This window comes from Channa argus, chromosome 6 (genome assembly GCF_033026475.1).
Source record: "Channa argus isolate prfri chromosome 6, Channa argus male v1.0, whole genome shotgun sequence".
Lineage (NCBI taxonomy): Eukaryota > Metazoa > Chordata > Actinopteri > Anabantiformes > Channidae > Channa > Channa argus.
In genome coordinates this window covers 20,850,001-20,874,614 of record NC_090202.1, presented here as the reverse complement: position 1 = coordinate 20,874,614, position 24,614 = coordinate 20,850,001, and the positions used below count along the sequence as shown (strand labels likewise).

At 37.1% G+C, this 24,614-nt stretch overlaps 1 protein-coding gene across 1 annotated transcript in view; it reads right to left on the bottom strand.

Annotated features, from left to right (window-relative positions):
• The window catches only part of zgc:153039, a 51,463-nt gene that overhangs the window by 25,159 nt on the left and 1,690 nt on the right, over nucleotides 1-24,614 (bottom strand). The window contains exons 2-7 of the mRNA XM_067507246.1: nucleotides 22,940-23,074; nucleotides 21,650-21,787; nucleotides 20,662-20,979; nucleotides 18,658-18,765; nucleotides 18,458-18,569; nucleotides 2,279-2,436 (exon numbers count right to left, since the gene is read on the bottom strand). Coding sequence (XP_067363347.1) covers nucleotides 2,279-2,436; nucleotides 18,458-18,569; nucleotides 18,658-18,765; nucleotides 20,662-20,979; nucleotides 21,650-21,787; nucleotides 22,940-23,074 — 969 coding nt within the window. The remainder of the gene's footprint in view (nucleotides 1-2,278; nucleotides 2,437-18,457; nucleotides 18,570-18,657; nucleotides 18,766-20,661; nucleotides 20,980-21,649; nucleotides 21,788-22,939; nucleotides 23,075-24,614) is intronic.

Below are 24,614 nucleotides of genomic sequence, written 5' to 3'. Positions count from 1 at the left end.
ATTACAAAGAAAAATACTTGGTGAGAAATTTAAGCCTCCTTCTCGTCTCCGTCTCCCCCAACTAATTTGTTGTAATTAATTTGTCACTGAGTGGAAAAATTGCTATGGTAGGTTGATGAGAAGATGCAAGACAGCTGTTGGGAGGCTGCTGAGAAAATGCCGATCTGACACCAAATAAAAGCATAATAATCATAAACAGATATGCAAAACAGAACATAAAGGCAACTATGACCCATGATAAATAATACAATTTCCCATCCATGTCTTGTTCCCTCACAGTTACAGGCATTACCATGACAGACTTGTGCACACATTTAAAATTACAGATGGCGGGCATTTTGTTTTTTATTAGATATAATACATTTTAATTATCATTTATTGTAGCATTGAAAATAGGGTTTTTAATCTCTTTATTAAGGCGCCTCTCCAACTCAATTTTATTCCTTCATGTCTCTTATGGTTGAGACCTGAGCTCCTCTTGGTCCCTCATAATTTAAACAATGATTTGAGACAAAATTCAGCAAATTCACAAATTAAGTGACGTGGTGTTATGAATTCAATACTGCCGATCATAGAAATGGTGGCAGAGTCTTGGTATTGTAGTATTATAAGCTGCCTGCTGTGCCATGGGCATGACTTCTCAGAAACAAAGCAGAACAAATTAGGAGCGATATTACACAGTAATAAATAAACTTTTAGCACTGTTAGATTATCCAATGGAGCTCAGCGTTTCTATATTAAGCAACATTGAGGATAACATTAAAAAAACATTTTCAAATGGGAAAAGAGAATGGGGGAAACATTTACAGAACCAGGGGCCAATTGCAACTTATGTCCATGTTTTTCTTATAAGTTTTCTTTTTGCAGAAAATACAAATGAGATTTTGAAACTTCAGACTTCAAAGTGACAGTGAAGTTACATTTTACAGATCTAATCAATTATATACAATGGCTATTTTAAATGTTACTGGCATTTCAACAAAATTTATGTAATTAACTAAATGTCTAGTCTGAGAAGAGACAGTGAGAGAGAGGCAAAAGCAGTGGGCAGGCGAGACAGCGACAGAGATAAAGTAAGCTGACACTTGACTTTATGTATAGTTTACCTTAACAAACCACATTTATATTCTGACTCTTTTTTTCATATATGGCATTTTATGTAATGACAATGTTGACATTTGTGTTAGATCCTTGCTCTTTACAGCTGAGGTTGTACAATGAGAGAAAAACTAATCACGGAGGCAATAAAAGACCTGACAAAAGAAGGACAACAGGAGGCAGTTAAAAGTGGGGAGACTGGAGGTTCGGAGGAGGGAGATGAGGAGACGTGGGGGGGTGGGGTGGGGGGCATAGTTTAAGACTACATTTCACAGCTGATGAAGGACTAAACTTTAATCAGTGACACATTAAAGTCAAATCAATGAGGCTGAGAGGAGAAGACTGAGTGATGGAGAGCATGAAGGAATGCAGGACAGAGGTGAAGGAGTTAGAGATTAGTAAGTTATAGAGAAGAAAGAAATTGAAGATGCATGGGGTGGCAAAAAAGTGTGACTGAGTGTGTGTGTGGGAAAAAGACAAATCTATCACTCAGTTTGCATAGGACAGGGCCAAGGTTAAGCAGTGAGCAGAATGAATAAATGACAACAAAAAGAGCAACACACACATGCTCTTCTGCACATACAATCTAATCATTTGATCCCCACTGCAACATTACACTTTCATGGTTTTACAGTCACTGACTTTTTAATGTAATTTAGGTTAACCCTTTGTCTTATGGTGAACAGGCAGTCAAACTGGAGTCATCTGCTTCTGCTCTGTCTGATCACTCTACAGAGGAACTCACGCTAATACAGCCATTTATCTCCCCTGACACGCACACAGCTGTACACACAGACAGAGACAGGCCATTCAATTTGCAATAGACTTAACAATGGAGCAGAGGATGGGAAAAGAAAGTTGCTCACACTCATTAATAATGACAAAGTAGCAGGCAGCATGGATTCACACGGAGAGGCACAGCAAGATGGAAATCACACAATTGCTGCGGCACTTGATACAGGAATGGCTGTTGGAGAAACTTCATTGCTAACATAACAACTCAACTTTCAAGACAAATTACGTGACAGGGATCATTACTTTTGTCTTTCAGTAGTAGCATTCCTAAAGATTTAGTTTCTCGTACAAAGACATACACCTTAATTTCACATCCGTGCACACCTGTAAATGGGTGTGTCTGACGCACTGTGAATTTTCTTAAGGAAGCTGTTGGGCTACCTACCAAACAAATCATCCCTCGCCAGAGCGTAAAGGATGCGTGAGGCTCCGATGAGGTTGCTCATGGCAGCAGACAGTGTTGAGGAATAGACCCCGATGGTGACGAAGGGGTTCCAGACGTTAATGTCCCTCAGGAAACTGTAATCCCTCTGAAGCAGTACACTGTATGAGAGTTAGGAGAATAAAATTCAACACATAATATAAGTAATAATAATAATAATAGTAATAGTAATAATATAATATAAGTTTGGCCAAAATATTCTTTTGGCCAAACAAAAAAACAAAACAAAACAATATTTAACAAACAATATTTCCTGTATTATAACCTTATAACAGTGTAGAGCGCTGTGAAAAAGGGCGGGAGGGAGGCTGAATATTTTTTACAGTACTGTACATGGCAAATTAAGCCCATCTTTGTGGCTAATACTGTTAAGTAGTTATAAATATGTAAAAGCAAACCAATTAACTAGTGGATTTATTGGTCTATGAAAGAAAGATTTCAATTGGCAAAACAAACCATAGTGCATATCATTATGTAAGTTATGTGTATTTCTGTATGGCTATTGAACTATAATGGTAAACCTATGTACTTGCTACAAAGCTGGTAGTACTGTGAAGATCCACCTCCATGACAACACAGTTCACTCATGAAGTAAATGAAATTGTACAAAGCTTACGAAGTGAGTAACGATGGCAGTAAGTGAACCTTGAGTTGGGGTTGTCTGATCATCCTGATATTTTTTGATGTTTAAAATATCAATTATGTAAAATGTCTCCTATAATATTTATAACAATGTTGATCAATTGGCCAAACAGGTTGTGTGTCATTTCAAACTCACTTGGTCTGGGGAACAAAATTTCTTTATCCAATGAAAAAGAAGATTGAAAAGGAAATGATGATTACGCTGCCAGGGTGCCTAATGCTGAGATCCGAGAATAAGAGGCACACTGAATGTGTTTATATATGTATGTACGTGCGTGTGTGTTTGTAGGAGATTCACAAAATCCACAGCAGGGTGTGCATGATTACAGCCTGCCCCCTACCTCTTTTCAATACAACTCAGCAAGAAAGAGGAGAATTAGAGTGCAAAGTATTTCTCTCAGTCCCCTGATCCATCTCAATCTCTTTGTGTTTGAAGACACACACCCACACACAGACAGACACACACACACACCCACACCATCTAGTTCCCTACCTCATCATGATTATTTTAAAACCCATTCAAGGTTTTTTTCTAGTTTCGTGTCTCGGACCACCATCTCATTTTATTTCTACTTGTACTAGTGTCCAAGTGTCCATTCTCTCATTTTCAACCCCTCTTCACTTGTAATTAAGAGTCTCATCACGTTTGCTTTCAGGTCCAGTGATTTTAATACTTATTATCATGGCCCTATTAAGTATTGTTCACTTCATCCAAAGATCCAAAGATCTGAGCACATTATTATTTCACATGGCACCCGAGAGGCAGGCAGCACACATGCATGTCCACACACACACACACACACACACACGATTGTACATTATCACAAATCAACTAAACAAAGGTTCTGCAGAGAAGTTAACACCACCCTCAAAATTAGGAAATGCCAATTACTTTGTTTATTTGCCGTGTGTGTGAATGTGTGTGTGTGGGGGGGGGGGGCAATGCAGTGAAAACTTTATGAACCATTGCTTTAATCAGACTGTGACATATTCATAACACCAAAAAACTGATGGTCTGATAAACAAGCATATGCTAAAAGGGCTGTCTCAGTGTATTTGCTGCATAAGAAGGAAGAATCATGCAAAAGTGTGCTAAGCATGATGAGGAATTAAATGTGTGTGTGTGTGTGTGTGTGTGTGTGTGTATGAGTGATGATGTGGATCAGAACTTATGAGCTGATTATTAATTCTTCTGATGTGCAGCAGGAGCAATATAAATCTTGAAAAGCTTGACATTTCCAAACTAGCTCTCAAAAACAACATCAATGTAAACAGGGTGACAGATATGACAAATGATTTGTGTGCGACTGAGTGAGTGAGCGAGAGAGAGAGAGGATGTCGTGTTAATAGAATGAACAACAATATGTGTTCTGTTATTTATAATTTTTTTTTTCCAAAGCTGTGTATTCATTACTAAGAGTGTATTGCCTCTGACTATGTGTATATTTGTGTGTGTGTGTGTGTGTGTGTAATTATTGATCAGATCATCCAGCTGAAATGAGCTCTGCCATCCAAATAAAGAGGGGAACAAAAGGGTGAGGGGGCGAGTGACAGATTAAAGGAGCTTGTTTAGAGAAGAGGAGGAAACAAAGCTAAACCACTAAAAGGAGCCCACAGAGATTGTTTGGCCGATTGTTCTCGCTCGTTCTGGCCCGCTCCATCCTTCAGCTTATTTGTTTACCATTTTTATTCATACTCTCCTTTGTGTATTCATGCGTACTCATCTTTTAATCCATCATTTCATGTGTTTGTGCTTCTGATAATTCACTAGCGCTGTGGTTGAACATTATGGATTAATTATGTGCGATTTTTCAAACGAGATGAAAAATGAAGCACTGACATCAGGAGTGTGTGCATGTGTGCATTTATAAACAGTGCTTATACTGCTGTGTCTGTACCCATCTCAGCTCTTAGACGGTGAGGTCACCCCTCATCAGGAATAACATAACAATTAAGGATCATCTAGTTTAATGATCCTAAAGAAAAAAGGCTTCAGAACACCAATAAATGTTCAAGCGCGATCAAAGTAAGTTGAGATGGCTCTAGCTTGTGATTAGCATCATTTTTATGCTTATTGCACCGTTACGTGACTATTTGCATCTGCAATATGGACCTAATGGTTCTGTCAGTCAATATTCTGAGGTCAAGCCTACTAATGTTTTCAGATTTTATTTTTATTTTTTAGTTGTTCAGTCAAAGGTTTTGCATTATTTTTTTTAAATTAGGCTATTCTGTGTTATTTATCCACTCTTATGCATAACATTACCAACTTGTTTGTCCACTGTTTTTTAAAAGCTATTCCAAACAAATCAGCTTGACACACTGCTCCACTGATTTACAAAGTTCTTCAATTCAAGACGTGTGGTTGATAGAAATATTGTCCAAAGTCCTAACTCCACCACAGATCTCACATATAAGCATTTGACTGGACACAGTACAAGGAAATGAAAGTTTGTTGAATGTATGAGTTCTATGTCAGCACCTTACAGTTCCGGTATGTAAAGGCTGTACAGCACTAAGCTGAGTTTTACTTGCTTTAATGTACTTTTTGGTTGTGAGAAACAAATATAACCCATAGTTATGTTATTATCAGCGCATGTTGGAGAGAAGGAAGTGGTTAGGTCATGGTTTCCTCTGACCAATCAGAAATTTACAAAGCTTGCACATGCACTATTATGTTATCAGTAGAATCAAACCCATATTTATTTTAGGGTATCTGGTCTTAAATTAAAAAAAAAAAAAACACTGAATATACCTGCTTTGCAAAAATGCATTCTGTATCAACCCATATCTAAATTTAAATGAGAACAAAGCAATTCTACAGCCCTATGTTTTACCACACACTAGAGGAATACAAACTCTTTTTGCTAGCATAGGCACAAGTAAAATCCTCAGAACACACTTCAAAAAGTCTAAACTATAACAGCCTAAACACGTGGATCTCAATTCACCAAAGACCAGTGTTACCTTTACAGTCTCCATCTGGCCCTGTGTGGTCTGAATGAGCTCAGTCCTGTTAGAGCTGGCTGAATCGACTCCATAGCAACAAATGCACCAGCACGCAACTACACCCTTCACTGCTGGGATTTAGTGTTGGTCTTTAGCCTCGCTTCACCTTGACTTTGTAGGTACTGTTAGAGTGTAGCCATGGCACACAAGAGGGGAGGAAGAGATACAGACACATAAAGAAGCAGCAGAGGATAAGGAGGTAAACAGAAGGTAGAAAGAGAGGCAGAGAGGGGTTGTAAGAGTCAGAGAGAGGAAGAGAGTAGGAGAGTTAAGTGCTCTCAGGGGAGTAGACTGTGGTTAAGGATTATTAAATGGGATCAATAACTAACAAGGCCTCTGTGCACGCACGCTCGCACACACTAACACACACCATACTTCTCTCTGCCGCTGTCTTTCCTACCCTCCCTTTCCCAGCCTTTAGCCTGCCCCTTTCTCTCTCTCACACTTACACTCCTCACATCTCAGCTTTTCTAGGGGTGGTCTTCCTATTCACATTTTAAAGTGTTTATCAATTTCTTTCCAATGCTTTCTCCTCTCCATTTCCAATTTTCAGCCTCCATTCAGTTATTCTTTGCTCCAACTTACAATTTCCAGCCAGTTTTTTGTATTACTATTATTACATTTGACTTAAATTCCTGTAACTTGGGGTCATTGATCCAAGATAACAATATTGACTGCTTCTGATATTAAATATGGAAAAGTCCTTTGTTAAAGTATGTTCACCATCATCCCCCCTATCTCCTAGAAAGTACATTTCTACATTACTAAATTGGACATTGTCATGGTAAACTCAGTGGCTGCCTGGATTGCATTCAGAGACAAGTTTCTTTTAAATGAATGAAGCAGTAAATGTTGCACTCTGATCCCAGTGAAGTGCTTATACTGGCAGGTATACAAAGCACCCAAACTATGACACCAGAGCCAGAGTTTCACAACCTGACTTCTTTCTTTAGAAATATTTAGGCAACAAAATAAATTTGGTGAAGATAAGTGAAAATTGTGGTTTTGAATAAACAAACATGTTCCACAAGTCACTTTAAATTTTGTATATTAAACTAGACTAGGTTCTGACCTCTCCTTAACTTAAATCAACTGCTACCAGTGCTTAAGTCATAACCATAAAAAAGTAATGAAAGATATTGTGGTTGAAAAAAAATGTGTTGTCAGCAGACATTTTACAAACATACTCAGTATAAACATATTTGTGACTTTCCAAATCAAGAACATAACATTTGAGAAAATGTGATCTTGTCAACATTATGCTTCCTTCAAAATTTATCTGCTGTTGCAATTTAGCCTTAGCTTATATACAATTACTTTCTAAGAAAACAGGCTTGGCAGTAAATGTCTCCAGTGAAGCCCAGAACACTCAATGTAAAAAATAAACAGACAAGGTCGATCAAGACTACAACTTGCATAGTATGAGCAACCAGATGAGGGAAGGCAAAGGGAAAAGTAGAGCTGCATGATAATGGAAAACATTGTCATTGCAATGTTTTTCCCCTGAGATATATATTGCAATATGAACAAATATAGTGGTCTTTACCATAGAACTTGCTTACCTCCATTTGGAAAGAATCAATTATTCCCCGTTGACTTGGGTGATTTTCTAAGTTAGTGCTGCATAGAAATGCACTCCACATTTCTACTTTAAAACAACAATGTCCTACTCAGTTGTATCTCTGAAGCTGCCATCACTAATGCTCCTGTGACTGACCCCTATGATTTCTATATAGACAGTGTTTCTGTCTTGACTTAAAATCTGTGCATAATATTATCAGGGCATCAGGGAGCCACTGCTAATATGCAGGATAATCTAAAGGTTTTAATAAAGTGGGATATCTAAGACTAAAAAGTAAAAGAGCAGGCAGATTTTACTTGTACTGCGTGAGTTTCCCGTTTGTATTAAGCAGCAAAAAATGTGGCATAATGTGTTGAATTTAATTTGCCTCACTTTACATTGCACATGCCGCCACTGTTGCCCAAGAGGAAATCACAATGACAATGCTAAAACAATACACTGTGCAGCCCCAGTTTAAAGTTTACAACCATTCATATAAATGTACTCTCCAAACTAGAACCATAAAACCATAAAGTAGAAAATGAGTGTAATCATGCTTTAATCCCCTGCACTAAACTCTGATTAGTCAATTGTGTCTCTAACAAGTGGAAACATCTGTCTGTGGTCACAATTTCAGATTATTTGAATAAAGAGATTCAGCAATTCACAGTTCCTAAACCAGCTACCCTAAATGATCATATCCCAGTTCTCTTGAATTCCTCCTGGTTATCATGTAACATGACTAAAAGCCCAACAACAGCTGAAAAATTGACTTTGTGGTCAGATTCTTTTTTACAGCTATTTGTTTTCCCCAAGAATGAAGTTTGATCCTAAATATGTCATTTCAACTACTTATATGCATGGTAAATCCCAAAAACACATTTGGCTTTTTAGGAAGACAGATAAATGAAACCCTCAGTTATTTGGTTACGGACATGGAGAAGACACTCGCCCCACAGTGATGTCAGGCTTTCCACTTTCTTCTCATCAATGCTTGTATGGAATTTTATTAAAATGTTGGATTAAAATTCAAGTTTGGTATTCATTAAAAATAATAAAATGCCTCATATCTATCATGGACAACACCACATGCCTGTCAACTCATTTTAAATAAAAAGCCCAATATCTAAAATTCTCCCCTCCTCTCTGCCATTTGTTGCTCTTCATCCCTGTGTTTCTTCCCCCAATCCCTGCAGGTTTTAATTCAGACATGACATGTTGTTGGCCTGTAGTGCTACCACTGTTACCAACCCCCCTCAAAAGCAAATGTGGACAGATTGAGAAGGAAGAGATAGAGGGGGCGAAAGTGACTGGAATCTCTGCAATGGAGAGATAGGAGGTGAATAACAAAAGGAGTAAACATGGCTGTGTGGATGGATGGATGGATGAATGATAGACAGCGAGAGGAGGGAGAAAGGAAAGAGGGAAGCCAAGAATGCTGCCGTGGGGCGATAGTACCAGGAGAAAGGGATGGAGGAAGGGGAGTGTGGAGAGAGAAAAGGAATGAGCGAGAAAAATGAGAGACAGGATGCTGGACTTGTTGTTACAATGGCTACGGTCTGGAAAAAAAAGAGAGAGGAGCAAGAAGTAAGGAAGTACATTTCCAAACATGTTGAACTATTCCTTTAAATAAGCAGGCCTCAAGCTACATATTTTCTCATGGGGTCCTGCTGACCCACCTAAGGGTCCCTTACTTAGTGTATAAAGCAGGGATTTCTGACCTTGGTGCCCAAGGAAAACAACCCTACTTGACTAATGAGAAGTTGGAAGTTTGCTTTGTCTTTCTCCAGCAACGCTCATCTAAGATTCTATCTTCCAGCTTGAGATTGACTAAACACATCTGGTCCAGGTAATCACCAGTGGGTAGTGGCAAGGATAGCAAAAAAATCTATTAGGGCAGTGTTCTCTGAGGACCTGAGTTGGGAATCCCTGATACAGGGATTGTAAAATTAGCCTCATATTGCGGTAACTATTGGGTGACATGGGCACCATCTTCCCTTGTCTTCCTAGTCGAGAGTTGGAGATTGGCAAAGCCTTTCTGAATCATGAGGAAAGTTAGAAGGCATAGTAGGTCAGTGATGCTGCCATAGTAGGTGAATAGAGGAATCCTGTCTTACCTTTTTAGGTTTGACTGGCCTTTTGCCAGTTTGTGAATTAGTGGATCTTTCACTGAGTCTCTGGAAAACTGATATATTTATCATTAACAGTTTTTACACATACCATTGCAATTTATTTTCTCCGTGCAGGGTCACTTTTCTTCCTCTTCACCTCTCCATCAAACTTGAACAATTTAAATATTTTGCCAAACAAAATATTTTCAAATAAACCCATTGTTCACTTAGCCTGTGCTCTGATGCCTACCCTACACACCGGAAGAGGACCATTCTTTGCTGTTTGCCAAAAAAAATCCTTTACAACATCTCTGTTGTGGGGCATCAAAGAAACACAAATCTAATTTTGCACAAAGTGAAACTATACTCAATCTCACAACTGCTTTTTTTTTTTCCAGCAGGAAAATGAAGCAGAACTGTTTTTCTGCATTTCCACTGTAAAGTACCAACTGCCTGTAACTGTGCCTTTTTGTCAATTCTTCAATGACCTTTTTATTTTGCCTCCTGTTGCTGCTGGTATGGTTTTCATCCATCATTTAATAATTATTAAAATGGTAGCTATGACATTCACTAATCACAGATGCTTACTGCTGCAACCTAGTTTGTGACTCATGAAACAATGTCTGGGCCGCGGGACAGAAAAGAAAGAACAGAAACTATGGCCAAAAAATAAATAAAATAATTCACTAGAACTAGGGTCCTCAGGTGGTAATGGAGCTAAGAATCCTCAAGTTATTAAAAATGTTTCGGATCTTAGAAGCTACTGCAGTCATATAAAAGGTAAAGAGGCAAAAAAAGAATGTAAATGTTTAAATAAAAAGATGTAAAATGTATGTGATTAAAGGGGGAGGTTCCCAGAATGGTGGTAAAAAAGAACAAAGGACAAATTGAAACTGTGTGTAGAGAGACAATGTATAAACATGTGTGTTTTGGAGGTTCAGGAGAAAACAATAAAAGTAAATAAAAGAAAAAGAAAAGTCTGGACAAAATTAGAGTATTTACGTGTGTGTGCGTGTATATGTGTGTGTGTGTGTGTGTGTGTGTGTGTGTGGTGAGGGGGGATGATAGAAGACAGATGAGACACAGAGGCACTTTAGGGGGTGTGCAGATTCTACATACATTCATGAGGCTGCATGTCACAGATAGCACAACAAAAGAGGACCCAGCAGATTTAAATTAATATAATTATCAAGCCAGTTATTAATGCAAAAGCTTCTACAGTGCAGGGCGGATTGGCCCACAGGTCAGTGACGCACATTGTTGTTTAGAGGTTCAAAACCTTATGTGCATAATATTTTAACTAACACACAAAACTCATGATAAGACAGAAAACTCACATTGCTACATTAACAAAAACAAACAAACATACACACCCTTAAAACCAGTTAGTTAATATCCCAGCATGAAACAGGTTTTCAAAAATAAATAAAACCTCTGAAGCAGTAAAGTAAGTTGTCATGCTCACTCTTTGCTTTAAGTGTAGATTTAACTTCCTAAGCCATACAAACACATACACAAATACACATACACACACTATCAAAGCTTGATAAAGTAGCGACAGGGCAATCTGTCATGGTTGGCTACCTGGTCACATGAGGTTAATAGATTCTCCTTTATCTCACTTCCCCACAGCCTTCATCGCCATCATCACAGGGTCCTCTTACCATACTGGCATATCATCAGCAATAATCTCAAAACAGACATAATATGGGGCCGCTCTATTAACTGTGACCTGTGCAGCTTTTATATCAAAATGGGCTTTATTTTGTTTACAGTGCTAATAGCTGTCAGAAGCTGAACATGTGCTCATAGGATTATACCAAAACATACACACGCACACACAGAGATACTGTCAGTGCATCCGTAACAACACCAAAGTAAAACTCCACAATTTTAAATAACAAGGTAACATTACTAATTCTGTCTATTGCTTCCCAAGAAATCTCCAAAACCATTTTCCCCTGCCTGGAACTGAAATGTTATAGGTAACGTTAAAGACATATCTGAAGTGCTGGAAACTGTCAACTTTGAATTCTGTTACCTCACCCTCCATAATGAAGGCAAGCTGAAAATCTCAATCTCCCCCTCTCGCCACGACACACACGCTGAGAGAGGCCGGTCGTTATAAAGTTACCTTACCATGCAGTAAAATCACTTTCAATGGCTGTTTTCCTACTGCCCTGACATTCACTTTTAAATACATACTTAACTACTTTGCCTTTTAAAGCTACTGTGCAGAACTATAATTTGTCAAAGGTAGCAATTTAGAAAAACCTTATGTAAAGGTTAGTTTGTCAATCTAAGTCTTCCTTTTAAAAGGAGAAAACCCCTGGCTGGTAAGAGAACGTTGCTGTCACCCTTTGGTCAATCCCCGCAACTACAACAATGTTCTTTTTGCTGTTGCTATACATTTTCAGTAAACACTTTCTTTAAAATGCTTATTTTTCAGTAGTCTTTCACAAGTAGTCTATTACAAGACTGCAAACCCTAACTATACTGTCTTCTATTAACAGTTCATTTTACATTTAGCAGCTGTAGGTAACATATAAATAATAAATTACAGTTTATAATAAAGCATGATTAGGACTTTTAAGGTGTAAGAATATTTAGAAAATGCTACCTTTGAAAATGTATTTGAACCTGCACTGGGATTTTAATAAATGGCTGTGAAAACTTCCGTCATGCCTGATTCTCGTCTTGTCCAGATTCCCTTATGTGAACATACAACTGTAAGTACTCCTGTGAAGCTGCACATATTATGTTTTGCTCATCATAATGCCTCACACCAATCAGACATAACATTATAACCACCTGAACAATGTAATGCAATCCAATACAGTTGCTCTGCCATGAATTCTACTTTCAACTAATTTCACAGTTTTTAGATTCAAACTATAAGCTGTCTAATGTTTTGGCCACCTTATTCATTTGAATAGGGTTATCAAAACAACAACTACACTACCACTTTGACCTCAATAATAAACAGATAGTAGAATTATCCCCTTTCTGACAGTTTTAACCTAAAAACTGAGAAATTCTAACTTTGTAAAAAGTACAATTCATGGCAGAGCCACTGTATTGGATCGGATTAAATTGCACAGCAGGTCATAAAGTTAGACCTGATCGGTGTAAATGATCATTACAAAATTACTTTATACAACTATGAAATTATAATTAAAGGAGTAGACAAAGTTTTCCAATATGACAATGTTCCTTAGTAAACAATGTTAAACAAGCCTCTAATTACAAGACATACTCTACCTGAGTGTGCAAATGCCACACATTGTTTTGTTAAATTGATTTCTGACCTAGAAATACTCTTAAATATTAGGTTTCTTTATTTTTACATATAACAATTGCAGATTTGTAATGGTCTCAAACTGTGAAACAACAGTGTACTTTAAATAGTCTTAATATTCAGATTATAAATGCTAATAAAAGAGGGAGAGGGCGTGCTAAGTGAAGGTTAAGTAAAATACTGTAATCCCAATTTCGACAAACCCATCTACCATCCCCCATAATGACATCATCTAGTAATGATATACAGCTACCATTGCTCTGGAGTGTTGTTTTAGTTATCACACACTTGGTCTGATGGTGCCATACCATGACAGATAACTTCAGCAGAAGCTGTCAGTTTTGATTCCATGTTAAATTATTCCTGCCTGACACAGGCTTATGTGTCATTTGCAATTAGACAACTGGTTGCGAGAGATAAACCATAATGATTTTGTTTTATCAGTTTTGGCTTCTCTTTATAAGTATCAGCCACGTTTTTTTGAAGAAAATACAATACAAATTATTTTTCCAATTTTACAGTAATAAAACTTTTTACAGTCTTAAGAAATGTTTACTCTGAATGATCATGTGTTTATGATTGACCAGTTTTTTATTCATTTCTAGCATCAGTTGCACTTACAAAAGAAATAGTAAATTCTTGCGCAATGATAAATATTGGTCATTTTGTAATTTCCTTAGAAGAAATCAATATTTTATCATGCGCCCTAAGTATTGTTGGTAATTTCTTTTCCTATAAATGAGTCAACCTAATGTAGCAGAAACAGCAATGAACATAAATGTTTTCTGCTATCAGAAGATGAAATACACTGCAGCAAAATGCTTACAAACAGGTAGTGCACAGAAACTCCCATTTCCTCCATTAAAAAAATGAAAGTTAGATATTAATATAAACTGCTCACCAGTGGGGCCTGTCACTGTCAGTATTGGCCCACAAATCATCTCCTGATGGTGGCTACTGGCCAATCAATGAGCACATTTATGTAAGTTGAGTGTCAAATATTGTCCACTGACTTTCTTACTATAGTGCAACTTGGAAAATTCTGTTAATCTAGGGAAGTGAAACTAAAAAATGCCAGCCGTTACAAGGCAGATGAAAAATTCTCACATTGTGAAATTCATTTATGAAATGAAGAAACAGTTTGAGAAATAAGAGACAAATTAAATTAACCGGTTAATTTTAAAATCATGTGTCAAACATTTCACCTAAATCTTACATAAATATAAAATTCGCAAATACAGTGACAATTCATCCAGGGTTTTCTAATAATTATTTTTAATATTTTAATAATATTTCCTCCAGAGCAATAACAACAAAACTTTAGTAAGCTCCAATAAACCAAATGAACTCAGCTAACTGGAGAAAGACAAGTAATTATATCTGAGACATGAAACCAATAAAAATGGATTTTACAACCATGTGTGCTCCCATCCTGTGTATTTAATAACCAGTTGGCCCAGTTCTGAGAAACCATGGATCTCGACATGCAGTTCACACACCCACCCACACACACCAAGTGAGTTCTGCGTGCAGTTATAGCTTTCAGGGACACATCTACAAAAGGTGCTGCAGTGGCTATTTGGTACCTGAATTCCATAAACTCGTGTTGCTTGAAAGGCCCAAATAATCTGCATATAAATATTTGTTTTACAGTAAATAGAGTAAAGTAAAACTTTATACCATAGGTTAGTGGTTCTTGCAGTTCCAGATCCTTGTCCGATAGACTGTCATCTGCAGTGTTTTCACATCATATTTGGGTTTTGCCTCACTTGGAACCACAATGGAGGTGACAACAACAAAAATTTTCTTGTAGAATTTGGTATTACAAATCAGAATTCATAGCTCCATAAATGATGGCAATAGTTTGTGAACCTGACACAGCAAAGCAGGCCCAAGTAACGATACACTAACATCATGTTTCACAGATGGGATAAGGTTCTTATGCTTGCAGAGTTTGATTTTCACCACATTCAATACTTTTCATTTTGGCCATTTTGGGTTTATCCACATGGCCTTGATGAAACTGTAAATGGAGAGTAGTGGCTTCCTTACAACTCTGCCAGGAACATCATTGCTGTTTAATGTTGTTCTTATGATGGACTCCTGAAGGCTGCTAGTAACCACTCTTTGTTGGGGAGGGAAATAATGGTTCCTATAATGTTCTCCACTTGTACACAATCTGACAATGGATTGATGGAATGCAAACTCTAAAAGCTCTTTTGTAACCCGTTCCAGTCTGATGATCATTACCAACTCTTTTTCTAAGGTCTTCAGAAATCTCCTTTTGTGTGAGCCATGGCACATACCTACAAATTTGTGTAATTAGAATCAGACTTTTCCATATTTAAATAAGGCAGGACCTATCAGAAAAACATCTGGTTGTAATCCCTTTACTGAAACACCTGACTGTAGTTCATAAATAAATTATTAACTTTAGATGTTTACAGACCTTTATATCATGTTCTATTATATCTACAATTTCTTTGTCTCATTTGTTCAACTGGCTTATTTTTATCTAGTTCTAGGACTTCATTAAAAATTGGATCAACTTAAGAGTTCGTTTTCGTGCAGAAATAAGTTCACAAATGTCAAGCCATGTATGTTGTAGTGTAGATAACATGTATGTAGGCTTGGTTGATGACATTATGCTGTGACAACAAATGCATTTAAAGTTGTTATTTTGAGATTATCTAAAACATCCTTTAAGTTTAAGCGAAGCCTCATACATACACACACAGATCATGCAAGTCATGCAAGTGGGGCCTTATTACTGACGTAATCACACTTACTTTTTCATTTTCGGCACATAGCAGTACTTATTCAAAGCAAATTGAGATGAGGTACAACACTGACACATAAATATAGTTTTCTACTGTATTGTTTATGTAAAATACATTGGTATAATCCACTAATTTGCTATACCTACTTATCCGTTAGAGTCAAAGAGGGAGAAGTTGCATAACCTGAACAGGTCACCTGTCAACTTAAAGGCTGAGTCACATAAACCAATTACTCCCACATTCTCATCTTTGGCCCGTTCAGACAACTCACAAATACCACACAGAAACACTAGACCCCAGTAATATGTGGAATTCTAGAGATAAGAGAGTGTTAAAATACTCTCTTATCCCTGTCTCTTATCACTGAGGGTGCGTGGTATGCAGACGCATGAGGACAGTGCGGCAGGGTAAATGATGGCAGTATGGATCTCCGATGCTCTTTTATTGCCCTGTCATGTCAGTTTAGCACCTTGGCAAGACTCGCTTTACAGCTACATCAATACGGATCTCTGGCACTCAGCAAAAGGCAGATAGATAGAGACAGATAGATAGAGGTAGAGGGAGGAGTAATAAATAGAAGTAAATACCAACGGCTCCATCAAGGACTCTAATGCCTTGCAGCTCTAACCGTAAGTGAGAATTGAGTCTACAAAGACCAAAGTTGCCCGTGTGCCCTTGATATATTCTCAGCAGCAAGCCTACACTATACCAAAATTCTATCTTGCATAGTAAATAGGCTTGTGGATTATACTGGTTGGCGTTTGAGCAGTTTCTGTCAACATTAAAATAGTTTGACAACAAACTGTGGATCGAAAATCCCTAACAACCGCTACTAGACTTTTTAAGTCTCCTTTTACTGACTCTTTGAGGCTCAAAAGACATGTTTTTAGAGGTTCAGCAGCTTTACAGCTAAATGCTAATATGCCATAATGAGGAGCTACTTTGGTAGTTGTAATTAAAGACACAAATATTAGGTTACATAAAACACAATACCAGTAAATGTGAGTATTGATGGCAGATTGTTAATTGCACAAGTTTCACTTTCTATTAGAAATGTTGCAGCCTCTAAAAATTCCTGACAGAAATATCTGTCAATTTCACTGCTGAATGCGCCACTTTCAAAAGCTAGTCATTAACTTCGTCAGTCTGCTGTTGGGTGCTGAGGTTGATAAGATGGTTGTAAAATCAAGTCAACAAGCTAAAAGATGCTTAAACACTCTTTAAAACTATGGGAATAACAACGATGGGTGATAATTATCTTTTTGGTGTGTGAAACATTGTGATTGGGGGAATGAAAATACCAATAGGTAGAAAAGCGCTATATAAGTGCAGACCATTTAGAATTTACTTTCAGATTTCTATTAATCTATGATGTCTTATTAGTCAGATGAGACACCTGTATGGGTGTGCACAAACTTTGATAAATGGGACAGCTGCTTAAAAAAAATGCAACAATCATGGGAAAAGGCCTTCTTCCAATATTTATTGCTCAAACAATGGTTCTTACCAATCTGGATTTCTGCCCAGTAGTGTGGTCAAGTATGTCAAGTAAAGATTTGTTGCTAAACCTGCTGCCACCACGACCATGGAAGATAATAGATGGATGGAATGGTTATTTCCATGCTTTGTATTATAAGAAATATTTAAATGTCTGAAACCCCAAAAGCCCTGTATTATCAAGTTTTATATAGTAGTAATAACATTTTCACACCAGGCATGCATCAAGGGGATGTTTTTTCTTTAACCCCCTTTTTAAAAACTAACGTATGGCTTAAGTTATTATTATTATAAAATGTGGAATAGTATGCTAATAGATATTAAACATTTAACAGGTAAGGATTAATTTTATAAATAGCTTGAAAAAAAAAAAACTTTAATCGCACAGTATAAAATCAAATGTTTAATTGATATGTCTAATTAATTTTGAGGGCAGCGTAGTATTTGATTAGGACCTGATTATTTTACTGAACTGCATCTGTAGTTTAAGTTGTACAGCCATTGTTTTTGAGCAAAATTAACAATTTTATACACAACTGTAAAGTAAGATATGATAAAGGTTGTTTTTGTGATGTTGCCATTAATCACTTGTTGAATTTTAATTACAATTTAATTACAGTTTCTTTACTTTGGTTGAGTGGAACACAAGCTCTAAATGTAGCCTGATCCACCCAAATTGTCGTTTTAAGTCTTCTTGCAGTTCTGAATGCACTGTTGTGTTATACAACAATAACACATAGTAGAACATTCAAAGCAATGAATAAAACAGCTGATTTTACAGAACTGCTATCGATAACCTAGTGTGAAAAAATAAGCTAAGGAAATCCGAAGTCAATTTTGTACCCGCATTGTTCCCATTATTTTGACTGCTTACACTGGGTCCAAGATGTAGTTCTTACTGATTGATTAAATTACACCTGACATGAGCTAACATTCACTTGGAATAATGCTCTAATTCTGGGTAGTGAAGTAGAAAAAGAGATCCTCTTTGCATTATTTGATAGACTTTAACTGTGATTAACAAAGAATGTTAAAAACTATTCCTACAACACTGCATTTATAGCCTCATCAACTCTATGGTTTTAATTAACATGTTTGGATCTGTGTAGATTTAACTAGGCTATAAAGGACTGTCACAGTTTTTTTTATTTGTTTGTACATTTATTGATTGAATTCCTTGTGTGTGTGTGTGTGTGTGTGTGTGTGTGTGTGTGTGTTACTGACCGGTCACAAGAGCAGGCCACCAGCAAACAGAGCAAGTTGTATGTGATGAAAGTGAAGATGACCGCTGTAATGGTGCCACGGGGAATGGAGTAGCTGGGATTTTTGAGGTCACCTGGTGGACAGACAGGTTTGCTGTTTCATAATGGAAAGATAAAAGGTCTCTTTGATTGGCACACACACACACACACACACCTACCTACCTGACATGTTAGAGCCAGCCATTATGCCAGTGCAGCCATTAAACATCACAGCAAAAACAGAAGCAAAGGTCATCATAGTTCCCGTTGTGTAATCCACAGTGTAGCCAGCTGTGGGCAGAGATAACAATGGGTAGGTCACTGTACTTTAATCATTACCACACTTTTAACAACATTTTCAATTTTGTTTGTTGGCACACACGCATCTTTAACTACTCACCACCAAACCTCATTGTGTTTTACAGCACTTGAGAAACTGCTGTCTACAAATCTATGTTTTGTTTAGAGAGCAGCACCAACACACAGGATGTCAGATCTAATTAAAAAAAAATCTATTCTGCATCTGAGAGCTGTGAAAATCCTTTGTCTTCTATTATTGTCACTACAGACTAATATTAAAAAAAATGAGGCTTTGAGGCTAGATGTGTGCAACTGGAATCTAACTTCGCCTAACACCAAAAAAAAAACTCTATCAGCATTTTCTCCTCTATTTTCTATCAATAAACAACAGCATTTTACCCATAAAAACGACTATGCGTGGTTTAGTAAGTTATTAAGGATGAATGCATGACCAAAGATGATAACCGAACACCTAATATTAAACAACAAACGTGTAAAAATAACCACAGTAGTATACTTTAACTATCTATGCAGGTCCTTAGAATGTATTTAGACTTTGACAAATAAATCCTTATCAAAGGTTTAAACTAAAACACATAATAATTATTTATCTTACTTTTAAAATATAATATTGCCAATTCAGATCATAACATCAAAATTTAATTATACATTTTTGCATTCTATTTAGTTAGACCTTGAGTTAATTAAATGCTTATGTGTCTAATAGTTCTCACATGTGCTTGTGTGCATTCCTGAGTTACAGAATTTAGCTTAGTAATCATGTGCTTGGATTTAACTCCCTGTAAACAGACTGGAGAAAGAACCGGAGAACATGCAAGTACAGATAAATCAGAACTTTGGCTGTCATCCAACAATGCAGGAAAAAAATTATGTACTTAAAAACAACAACAACAACAACAACAACAACAACCACCAACAAGAGATGCACATGGGTGACATGGTGAATCACAGGCTAGCAACATGGAACTACAGTACAAACTAAGAACCTACCTCAGTGTTGGGGTACTATCACGTGAATGTGCCCACAAACTTTTCATTTGGGTGATGTCACAAAAATAAATTTTTACTGCATAGCTATGAGTGATCAATGCAAAAATGTTGTCAGCAAGGCTGGCTGACAACATGCTTTAGTTGAGAAAGCATAAATGACTTGAATTTACGTAAAGGACTCAGCAATGGGTAAGGCGTAGGGTGAACAGAGGGGTCTGCCTTTGAGTCTCATTGCCCAAATTTAATGTATCTTGGGGAAACTCAAGAGAAAAAGAAAGTGATCGTTCCAACAAAACATATTTAGCTCATTGCATTTACCAAAAGCCAACAGTCGAGTGAGCATTCAAAGGGCCTAACTAAATTACTATACATGCAAGTGACCAACAGGAAACAATTTAATATTAAAGTCCTTTTATACATTGGATCAAGTGACAAATCAGTCACTAATAACTGTAATATAATCATCTTTTCTGGGTTGTAGGGATAAAATAAATCAGCATTAGCCGTGTGCATTTTTCATCAGTTAAATTCTAACAAGCACATGCTTTTCATAACCCTGTGAGAAGAAAAGCCTGAGTGCTGAAATGCTTTGTACAGTATGACAGCTTAACTAGGGGCTAAATCTACTCAAGGTCTTACAATGTTTATTATGTCAGTCAAAATATGTTATTATTATGCAAGTCAACCTGAGATTGTTGTGCTAGATCACCTTTTAGCACAACAGTGGTCTGAAGGTGGCCACATACTCAGCAAGCCGTGATGAACTGTGCATTCTGACACCTGTTGATCTAGGCTTGCATAAGATTTTTTTGATGTTGCTCATAGGTGTCTTTGAGACTACAGTGCTCTTTTTTGGCTCCGGCTCAAGCATCTTACCATTAAGGTTACCCAGCAGGGTGTCCAGTTTGAAGCCTGTAAAGTTGGCTGTGGTTGGAAACACAGGGCCTGTTCCATTGTTGGGGTTGGGAAACCTAGGCAGGATAATGGTGCGAGGCCGAACAGCAAAGAAGCTGACAAAGATTGTCACAAGGACAAATATGACGATCAGGAAGATGATGAAGGTGGTCTTGGCGTAGATATGGGCTCCCACCAGGCATACGAGCAGGCAGAGCAGGCCAACAACAGTGGCATAAAGCAGAGACCACCAGTAGCCTGAAGGCAGCACCTGGAAATGAGAAGTGGCCAGAGTACCGTCTAAGAGAAGACAGTGTGTGTGAAGTGCCCAGCAGGACGTGATGAGCATAAAAGAAAGGAGAAAGAGTTGTTAATGCTTATAACAAATGACAGAATGATTAAATATATTTTAAGGCCAGCGGTTCCCAACCATGGTCCTCAGGCAAGGCACTAGGTGCCTGATTATTTTCCAACTATGCCTAACCAACTAGTACTTGAAACATATGAGTTCTGTCAACCAGAAACTGGAAGATACCCATTTACTATATCTTCCACCACCCCACACTCATTTAAGATTGGTATGTTCCAGCTTCTGACTGAATGCAATTACTGGATCCAGCTAATCGGCAGTGGGTAGGGCAGTAGTAGGGTAGGAATAGTTGGAAAACAAGCAGGGCAGGGGGTCCCCGAGGACCAGAGTTGGGAACCACTGTTACAGCAGTAATGAACAGGTGGCAGGAAAATAAATAAATAAATAAATATACAAACATAAAATAACTTCAGTTTAACAGTCTTTTTTTTATGTCAATGGAGAAAACACTTAGCTTTATGTTTTCGATAAAATTCCTGCTTTTGATTCACAGATTTCTATTCATACTTAAAATGAACATCTCCAGGATGCCAGCAACGTTGAAACTTTTCCAATAAACCTAAAAGAAACTTATTCTAACCTAGAAGTGTTTAAACATACCTTCAGGCACTCCAAAGGTGGCCACAATGGCCTCAACCAGTCCCAGGACGAACAAAGCACAACCGCACACATTAGCCAGGAAGAACATGATGCCGATGCTGCCACCAAATTCTGGACCTAATGCTCGGCTAATCATATCTGAGTGACATTTAGGAAAACTACACGTGTTTTAGTAAAAAAATAAAAATAAAAAATACGTTTATGTATTTCTATTGTAAGAGAAAACAGATTGTGATTTCAGTTTAAGTACATTTCACGGTTTTAATGTTAGAGTGGACATTGGTCAGCATGGAAAAAAATGTAACAGTGCCTTCGATGGAGGTCTCAGAACAGACAAGTTATTGGAGCTTGCTGGTCAGCACGCCCATGCTGACCCCTGTCCAATACAACATTAAAACCAGCAGGTGGCTGATCAGTGAAGATTTCAAAAGAAAAGGGAAGAGTACAATATTTGGCCATTTTTGAAAGGCCTGAAAACCTATGATCCTTGCAAGCATGATAAAAATATGAGCAGTACTATGACTTTATTTACATTTTAATATAACCATATGCAGGAGGCCACAACCGAATTCTAAAAACACACACCAACTTCATGTACATCTATATGTAATGTACATGTCAATGTTTAGACTTAAACATCTTTAAGAAACAAAAAGTGCCAAGTCAATACTGGCATTAATCTCAAAAACCATGCTAAACAGTGTCTTATAGTGTGGCTAATGAGCAAATCATTCTCTATTCAGTGTCACACAATGCTTGAATGAAACAAAGACTCATTTTGTCTAGGTTTAGTGCAGCAAGGAGAACCACAGATGAGTGAGGTCTCCATAGACACACTGGTCACAATTCAGCCCATTTTTGAATGTCACTGTTTTGAAAATTTAAGATTAATACGTTTGCCATTGGTAATCAAGCTACACTATAATACACTAATCCATAATGTTGTAGTGTGAAAACATGTTCTTAGAAAAAGAAAAGCAAAATTAATAAATAGCAAAAAGTACAAAAACTGATCAGTGCACAAACTGATTGAAGCCCGTATTCCAGCAGGACCTAAACTATTCACTTTACCATAAGTTCTAGCAAACAGGATGGGTTACTCAGTGTGGACCAATAGGTAAAAAAAATCAAATTTATCATTCAAAAATCAAACCTACAACACAATAAATAGTGCAGAAAATTAATAAATAATAATGCTTTCTGAAGCCACTGTATTATCACAAATGATGACAGATATTGCGCCAACTCTCACATGCAGTTGTCAGATGATAGTTTATGTGAAAAGGATACAATAGGCTCCCCCAGCATCCAAGGCTCCGTTGGTAGATATGGCACAGACTGACAGGACAGTCATAGAGATGATGAAGTAGGCCACCAGGAACATGGCGATAGCTTGGTACAATCCAGACTGGCCCACCACGAATCCTAGCCAGACAAAACACCAACACACTTGTATAAAAGCAGAACTTTTGGCGTTGAAAGTAACATCACTGTGGTATTAGGAAGGAAGTTAAACTACCCAGGGACTGGTTAAGGCATACAGACAATGTGTTTGGGATTTGTGATAAATCAGCTTATAAAATCTTCTAAGAAAATGTAAACAAAGGAAAGTGATTGTGTGTAAGTGCACAAAATGACTCATCTAGTCTCTCAAAGTGAAAAATGTAATCACATGATGAAAGTGATTTTAGTTTCCTCCCCTTCCTTTACTGTAATGTTATTCTTGATGCAAATACCTAAGAAACACAAAAATGAAAAACAAAAAAACAAACCACACTATGTCCAAAGCAACCAGAATTTTAAGTGGTCAAAGTTAAAAATGTAACTTATCGCACAAAGCAGTGTACCCATCATTTAAACTACTTTTTGTGCGCAAATTTTGGAATAACTGAGGGACTTTCGCAGTGCATTTCTGCTCAGCATTTGGCCAGAAGATAATATTGTCAACAAAGATAAAGCACTTAACAAGGTGTGATTTTGGACACAATCGGCTGTGCTAGACCAAATACATAACGCATACATAGGGTATATGCTAGTTTTAAGCTGTAGTGTGTTCACACGAGAAACATGAAACACATCAACATATTTTTTGCGCAATTAGCTATTACTAATGTTTCTTCATCATTAATGATAGTTAATTTTATTTAATTTATTAAGGGGGATGCAAACTTTTACATACATTTTTTGACCATTTTTGTTTTCATTTTGATGAAAGTAAATCTGCACTAGCTGAATGAGAAATGTTATTAGTTTTAGGGTTATGTTTGCATTCCCTTACATACAAGTATGATCATGACTGCGTATGCCTGACACTTGAGTATACACTTTACTATAATAATTTGGGGAAGTGCACACTGTATTAAATAAAGAAAGTAGGAATAAGCAACAAAGCTAATGCCTATATAAAGACCCAATGACTGAAAGGGCCGTGACACATTTGCCATTTTCTGCCATTTATAGTATTTCAGAAGACAATATTTTAGCATTTTCTTAACAGCAAGATTTTACATCCTATTGGATGAAAAAGATCCTATGTTTCAAACAACCTAACAACAACCTTCTAGTGTGAAACTGACTACATGTTTTTACTTCACATTACAATCAATGACTAGCAGCATGCTTTCGTGATCTCCTTTTATCCACAGTACTCATTTTGGTGTCATGGGATCAAATGCCATCAAATCTAAATCCTCATGGTAAAACATTAAGAGTTTATCTAAAATAAGTTTACTGTAATATAATCTAATTATAATAAGTATTATTATATATATATATATATATATTATATTATTGCTATGTATAAAAGCATTTTCATTTTAATATTACAACACAGAAGTCTCTAAGTCTCTTTTAAGGCTCATAACCACACAAGTTTCACATCCACATCTGTTAGTAGACATGTTACAGTGTAACAACAGTAGTCCAAAGTTTTACTCAGACAACTACTATGTGTGTCCACTGCACA